Source organism: Nematolebias whitei, chromosome 14 (assembly GCF_014905685.2).
Source record: "Nematolebias whitei isolate Nwh7 chromosome 14, NemWhi1, whole genome shotgun sequence".
In the NCBI taxonomy this organism is placed as follows: Eukaryota; Metazoa; Chordata; class Actinopteri; order Cyprinodontiformes; family Rivulidae; genus Nematolebias; species Nematolebias whitei.
Window position 1 is genome coordinate 6492018 of NC_056511.1, and position 7729 is coordinate 6499746.

At 38.9% G+C, this 7729-nt stretch overlaps 1 protein-coding gene across 1 annotated transcript in view; it reads left to right on the forward strand.

Moving 5' to 3' along the window:
* The window catches only part of LOC119419885 (F-BAR and double SH3 domains protein 2), a 39925-nt gene that overhangs the window by 13280 nt on the left and 18916 nt on the right, over nt 1–7729 (forward strand). The window contains exons 4-5 of the mRNA XM_037687251.1: nt 5172–5248; nt 6969–7113. Coding sequence (XP_037543179.1) covers nt 5172–5248; nt 6969–7113 — 222 coding nt within the window. The remainder of the gene's footprint in view (nt 1–5171; nt 5249–6968; nt 7114–7729) is intronic.

Below are 7729 nucleotides of genomic sequence, written 5' to 3' on the forward strand. Positions count from 1 at the left end.
TTTCTATGGTCCAGGTGTAGTTTCTATGGTCCAGGTGTAGTTTCTATTGTCCAGGTGTAGTTTCTATGGTCCAGGTGTAGTTTCTATGGTCCAGGTGTAGTTTCTATGGTCAAGGTGTAGTTTCTATTGTCCAGGTGTAGTTTCTATGGGTATAAAGACAAATAAAACACGTTAGTGGTAGAAATAATTGCAAATATGGAGAGTGAGTAAAGACATCAGTAGAGTGAGGAAATGTGGTCTGTTTGTCCTCCAGTAGTCTAAGCCTATAGCAGCAGAACTAAAGGATAGCTCAAGAAACCCTAGCCAAGCCATCCCTAACTTCAGCATTTTAAGCTTCTTAAATTTTGTATGGTTTTGTTTTCAATATCAAATAAAGATGGCGTCTCACTGGGCTGCAACTGTTGGAGACAAGTTGTTGACTCGAGCTTGAAAATGCACAAATCTTTAGTTGCAGTCGTGCAAAAAATAAAAAAAACTGTGGCCTGTTTTTGCATTGATCACTTGCAAAACTATTGTAGGCTGTGTTAAATTCTATTTTCCACCTCCACCTACTTTACCACTTTGGCAGCTGCCCCCACATTTATGATTACTCCTTTGAAAAGAGGATAGATGTGTTTGGACCAGGTTTCATTTATTATTATTTGTCATCTACTGTACATGGTTGTTAGACCTGCAGATTGAGGGCTGTCACCTCAGGTGTTCGTGTTAAAACACGTCTCTTGAGAGGAGCTGGAGACGCTCACAACAAAACTGAGTTGAATTGGTGACGCTTCTGTCATTATTTTTGAGAGATGATCTGTCACACAAATTCTGTGAGTATGTTTACAGTTCAAGCGACGAGGCTGTTTGCTTCTGAGAGACATTTTGGAGTCTCCCTTGTAAAAACCGTTCACTAAGTACCGGTAGTCGTATCCCGGTGAGATTCTGGCTGCGTTACAGCCGTTTTTCATTCAACCGTTATTAAGACAGGGAAATCCCATTGAGCCTCGAGGACTCATTTACAAGAGATACTTGATTTGTTGATTGTTAATTGATTTCATTGATTATTTAGTGCAGCTTATTGTTTTATTTATTTTTTGGTCTTCAGTTGTAAGTTGAATCCATCTGTTAATTTTACTTTCTTACGTTCTGTTTTAGCTGATTCTGCTCGTGTTCAAAGGATTTAGTTTGTCTGCATTGGACAATGAAACGAGTTTAACTGTACCGTGTCATGTAGATGTCCTCAAACTGACATCACAACTGTTTCTGTTCATAAAGATTGAATATATTTTGTTTTAAGCAGTCTTTGGACAGATATGAATTAAAATGTCACTTTGAGCTCCACGTCGTTAATGTTCTTATAATGAATCAATAAAGAATATTTGATATTTAGAATAAAATTTTGTTAAACTCTTAAACGATGAAATGTCCCAGTTGTATTCTTTGTTAAATTGATGCATCCAGTCTGGGTTGAGCTGTCTTCTGTGATCAGTGAAACAACCGCTGCTAATGTTTGAGTCAAAGTGGGTCAGAGGGAACAGTCTGCTCGCTTCAGTAACGCTCCCCTTTTCAAATCACTTCTTTTAAAGCGCATTTTCCTGAGTCTCCTCCACCTGCAGGCTGCTTTAGCCATTAGCCGATTGCTATTCACGTCACATGATGTGGTCTAAAAAGTCCTCCTCTGTGTCCCTCGTCCCCATCGCATCATTCAGGGGTGTCCACTCAGTTGGTGATTCTCTCTCAATCTGAGCCCACAATGATCGCATCTGTAGCAGCGCTGAAGCTCTGGCACAAAGATCACCAACACCAGCGAGTTCAGAGCCCACAGAACAGAGCCTGTCTTTTCATGATGGAGGGAGGATAGATGAGTACTTGTTAGGACCTAAAAGCTCATGTAGAAAACCTGTGAGGAGCGTCTTTTACTGAAAGAAAAGAAAAATCAAATGAAAAAGTTGCTATTCCTCCACACTGCTTTATGTTTGAACACTTAATACTCAAACACAAGTGGAGTTTTCAGTTCAAGTGATGGGATTCTCAGAAAATGAGAATCATAATGTACTAGAAATTTTCAAGTGTGAAGAAACTGCTTTTTGATTTAAATTTGCTTCTCTGGGCTTTTAAAATGACCACAAAAACAGTGACATTAGCTGAAATTAGCAAAACAACAAGCTGAAAAATAGCTGAAAACTTGGAGCAAAGCAAGTTTGAATGTTTAAAAAGCAGTGGTGGGCACAGCTAACCAAAAGGTTACTTTCACTAACCACAGTAAAGCCCAAATCTTGGACAGTCTTTATAAATTGTTTAGTTACATAAACAAAAAGAAAAACATGAGTACAGCATACGGAACATTATACACACATCTACAAACTATTATACAGCAATCTATAGCAACAGCCTAGAGAAGCATAAAGCTTGTGTAACATTTGACCTTGATTTGTAACCTTGACCTTGTTGTTGGAGTAATGAAAGGTGTATGTGACACTCGATCAGAAGTTATGGGTCAGACAGGTGAAGTTTAGGGACTTCCTGATGGATACTACACCATAATGCCTTTGGACGGGCGTATAAAACTGAAGAAATACGGTTCAGGAGCATAAAAGTTCCCTTCTTTGGACAGCAGAACTTACAGAACTTCATTCAGTCCTTCACAATAAGAGTCTGCCATAATCATTGACTGACCTCGAAAAACCTTTAAATTATCTGAAGCTTGTAAAAATAGTTTATATCTATTATTATTTTTATGTTGTAAACTCATACTGCAGCAAACCTTTAAGAAAAAAAAAATATTTCCAATTTGTTGCAGCTCAAGACGTAATTTATGATGTTTGTATTGAAAGAGTTCAAAATAAAACCTGTTCCAACGTATGAAGTCACCACAAAACGTTTGGCTAACACAGGTCCTTGAGACAATCCTGCTTTGGTTTTGATTCCATTTTCATTAGCAAATAAACCTTTATTGCTGCCATTTTTATTTTATTCTTGAAATAATAATTTGACTATTTTCAATGATTTAACTTACATCTCAAGATGTAGAGAGAAAAATCCTCCTTTTTTTGACTCTAAATCTGTCAGATGTGCATTGTCTCTTCCTTTCTTCTATATCATTAATTTTAATGAACATATCAAATGTAGCAATCAGGAGAGTTGATGAATGGGTAGAATATGTGGTTTTCTGGAGATGTATTTTACTTTCGCTGATGTGAAAAGACAGAAAACCTGAACTGCCTGAACTCTTTCCTTCTTTATGAGACAAATCTAAAACAGAAACAAAGGTCAAAGTAAACGACAGAAGTCTTAAGTTTAAATGTTCAAAGTACAACTCATTTCTCACAACTACGTTCTCACCACTGAGAACAGCTCTGTCACGTTAACGTTTAATTTTAAGGGTTTATATAGCTAATCAGAGATGATTTCACGTTTTCTCCGTCACGTGTACATTTCTTACACACCATGACAAACAAATGTTTCTTCTGCTGTTTTGGTTCTTCAAACGTTGGAAGGGCTTTGAATAAATTGCACTATTCCTCTAAAAATGAGCTCCTTTCAAAAGATTTGGGCCATAAGTCATCTAAGCTAATTTACGTTACATGTAAATCTATAGTTTTTGTTGTTCCTGCTGTTTGTCTGTTTTATTAAAATAGATGTAAAAAAGGTACAAAGTTCTTTATTTGCCATTTGTGCACAGACCAACAATCCAGGCACATTGGAATTCTTGTGCAGAGCTCTCTGTCATAGTCAAAACACTGAAACGCTAAATAAAATAAAAATAAGAACAAAGTGGTTTCTACACTGTACAGAAAGTAAACCAGGTCACATGACCAGTGAAGTTAGGTAGTGTGGGGTTGTTATTGCACCTGATCAGTAGTTTTGTTTTGCCATCAGTCTGACTGTGGCAGGGAAGAGCCTAATAAAAACCTCGTACTATGGGTGATGATGCTCTCCGCTCTATTGTGTCTCAGGTTATTTGAACATTTTTTGTGTCTGATAAGAGATTCCAGCTCCTTCGACAGCGCTGCACATACATCGAGTCCATAGAAGGAGATTCTGTCCCTGTGATCCACTCTGCACTCTTTATGACTCTTTGCAGTGCCTTCCTTTCTGCTTGTGTGGTGTCCCCAGACCAGACAGTGATGCCTGCAGTTAGGATGCTCTTCATCGGTCCTCTATAGGCCTGGATGAGAGGGCGCTGGTTCAGACTTGCTTTCCTGAGCTGCCAAATGAAGTAAAGTCTTGGCTGGGCTTGTTTCACTGTGTCTGTGGTGTTGAGAGACCAGCTCAGGTCTGATGTAACCTGCAGTCCCAAGAATCAATGGCTGTCAGCCCTCCCTACCTCAGTCCCTTTAATGATGAGAGGCTGTAATGGGGGAGGGTTCTTCCTGAAGTCCAGTACGATTTCTTTGGTCTTGTCTGTATTGAGGATGAGGTCTTTCTTCTCTCCATAACGTTATCTACCAGAGTCCTGTACCCTGACTCATTCCCCTCCTGGATGAGCCCCAGTATAGTGGTGTCGTCAGCATATGTAATAACGATGGTGTTGGGATGGGTGAAGACAGTCATAAGTGTACAGAGTAAAAGGTTTAGGGCTGGGGCAACAGCTCTGCAGGGATTCTGTGCTGACTGTTAGTTCAGCAGAAACCTGTCCTCCCATTCTCACCACCTGCGGTCTGTCTGTCAGGATCCAGTTACAGGAGGAAGTCGGGACGCTGAGGTCTGTCAGTTTCTCTATCAGTTTGCCCGAGTGGATGGCATTGAAAGCTGAGCTGTAGTCCAGGAAGAGCATTCTGGCTTCTGCTGCTTTCCAAGTGTTGCAGTGTAGTGTAGGGCTATTGCTACTGCATCATCCACTGATCGATTAGGGAGGTAGGCAAACTGGAGGGGGTCGACCGTATCCGGGACCGTGCAGTTAAGAGCCAGTTTTTCTAGATGCTTCATAGCGACAGATGTTAGGGCTACTGGCCTGTAGTCGTTAAAGATGGATGTGTCTGGACTTTTGGAAACAAATACGATGATGCTGGATTTGAAAATGCGGGGACCTGTATGTAATGAATTGGGTTAGGGTTTGACTATTCTTTTTATGACTCACAGTTTTTGAGGACCTCGGTCATCTTTTGTTTTTGTTTTTAGACGGAGGCATTACTAACATTTCTGGTGTTGCAGATGGAAACTCAGACATTTTCATCCTGTTCTCTCAGGCTCTTCAGAAGTTGGCAAATCAGTATCTGAAGAGGGACTGGCCGGAGAGTGTGGCTGAGAAATCAGCCGATCACAGGTAAGTTCTGTTCTCAGGTGCAAGAAAAACTTGTTTAGACTGTTATGTAGTCATAGTTTATTTTATTTTTTAACTCTTGTCTTATCACAACTCCAAACAGGGATGCACCTTTTTTCTCCGTTGAGTTTAACATTTTAAGTAAAATTTTTATAACTTTCAGTCAGTCATTAATAACAGCTACTACTCAAAGACACAGACATACATAAATTAAGAAAAAAATGTTTTTCTCTTGTTTTAAATGTGTTGAACTCTGAAGTGACCTGAAAACACTGACTTTACACCAACTTAAGTTTGTCCTGGTGACGTGCAAACTGACGGAGCGTGTTCCGTCTGTGGACATTAAAGTGATGCTGTCTTTGATTTAAACCAGTACAGAAATGTTCTCTGGCAGTTTAGGAAACACGACTGAAGAAGAGCTGCTGTGTTGTTTGGGTCAAGATCAAGAACATAAAACTGACGGGAAGAGACAGAAGAATTGTCTGGATTATTTTTTTCCAGCTTATGTTTAGTTTTTTACTGACGGGTCCAAATGGTTATTCCGATAAGAAATGGAAGTTTATATTATGTCATTTTTAGACTGAAGGTTTGTGGAGCTTTCCAACATTATCTGACCATCAGTCCTTTGTATGTTTAGTAATGAGGTTATTACTGATAATTACAAGCTGCCACACTTGTTCAGTTTAACCATAATTTTTACATCTTTAAATTATTTCACATGCTTTGCTGCAGCAAACTTCTTGTTTGTTTGAAACGGGTTATTTCAAAATGACACCTTATGATGTAAGAATTTTAAAAATGTATTTATGCATTATTTCATCTCTCTTTAAATTTGGTGTTTATTTTGACAGCAATTTTTTGTTTTAATCGGACTTTTAACGAAATAGTGGTTCTGATTGGATATTTTCCCAGTTTGTCCTGCCATTAACAAAATTTTGTTTGAATTGTGTCACCATTTTCTCATTTTTATTAATCTACAAATATTTTATCAACTTTTAATATAGTTTTAGTCTTCATATTAAAATAAAACAATTAGAAAACTAAGAAACAAAACGTTTGGCTCTCTGACTTTACAAAACAGTGATGACTCAGATTTGCTGTATGTTGTTTAGTCAAATATTGCATCAACACAAGCAGATTTTAAATCAGATTTATTGCTTAGTTTACACAAAGGAAGAACTTCTGGTGATTTGGTGCAGAAGAGTTATATAAAGAAACAAAAACAGACAATAATACAATTATCACGTTCAAAAGAATTGCAAACATGCAAAAGTTTTAAAATGTGTAGAGAGAATGATTACAGATGTGATTGTGAGTGATTAATAGTCCAGCAGCTGATGAGGAGAAGCGGTTGTTGTGCCACAAGGTTTGGTGAAGTTCTGCTGGACCACGGCCTCCTCCGGTTAGAGGGAGTAGCTTGAAGTTTGTTTTCAGAGAGGGAGGTGTCGCAGTATTTTCTGACTCACCTCAGGGCCCTCGCATTGAGAAACACAAGTGCAAACTTTAAAGTTAAAGCCAAAAGTGGAGAGTTTTTGGAGCTTTTTAGCCAATTCTTAGTTTTAAAAGATTTTTCAGATTTGTTTATTCTTTTTACAAGTTCATAAGTGCCTTCATGAAAGTTGTTTGTGCTTTAATAGACTTTAAAATGTTTTAATCACAAGACGCATCATTTAATCACGAGTCAGTAAAAAAGTCGCCTTTAAAGTCATGCGTGTGCTTTCAGGAACATGTTCTGTGTGTGGAGGGCGTATTTGGAGGGTACAGTCCAGGCCACCCAGTCCAGAGTCGGCGCCTGTGATAACTATAAAGTCCAGGTCGGAGATTCAGCAAAGACGGCCCGACTGCAGAAGGAGCAGCAGCTCCGGAAGGTAAATCTGCTCAGTTTCACCTCTTTACTCAGAGTTCTGTCACTTCTGTTCCTAAAACTCTAGTCACATTTTGATATTTGAGGTTTGTGTGTCCATCTTAAGGTTTGACAGAATTTGAGTCACGCAGACAAAGCAGTGTTTAAACTTATTCACTCCAGTGCTCCAGCTGATACAGCATGTTCTTTTATTTGATGAAAAATCAAATGCAGAATCATCCTATAAACACATTTAGACCCACCCTGACGTCAACCTCCACACGTTGAACAAACATCAGCCTCTCCCTCACTTTTGGGATTTCACTTTGTGTCAACTTTAATAATGAAAGAAGAGACTGAATGTTCACTCAGCGGGCGGCTGCTTCCTTTTCACCCACCCAGCAGAAACAAAGTGTTTTTTTTACAGCTTTACCACCTTAAGGTCACGACAAACACCCATAAAATCATGACGTAGTTGTTTAAACAATGATCTGTATCTGTTGTCAGAACGGAAGTACAGCAGGGTGAATTTATGATCTCGTCATGTAAAATCTGAATCAAACAAGTCTCATTTTATATATTCTGAGAGTCTGCCACACACACACACACACACACACACACACACACACACACACACACAC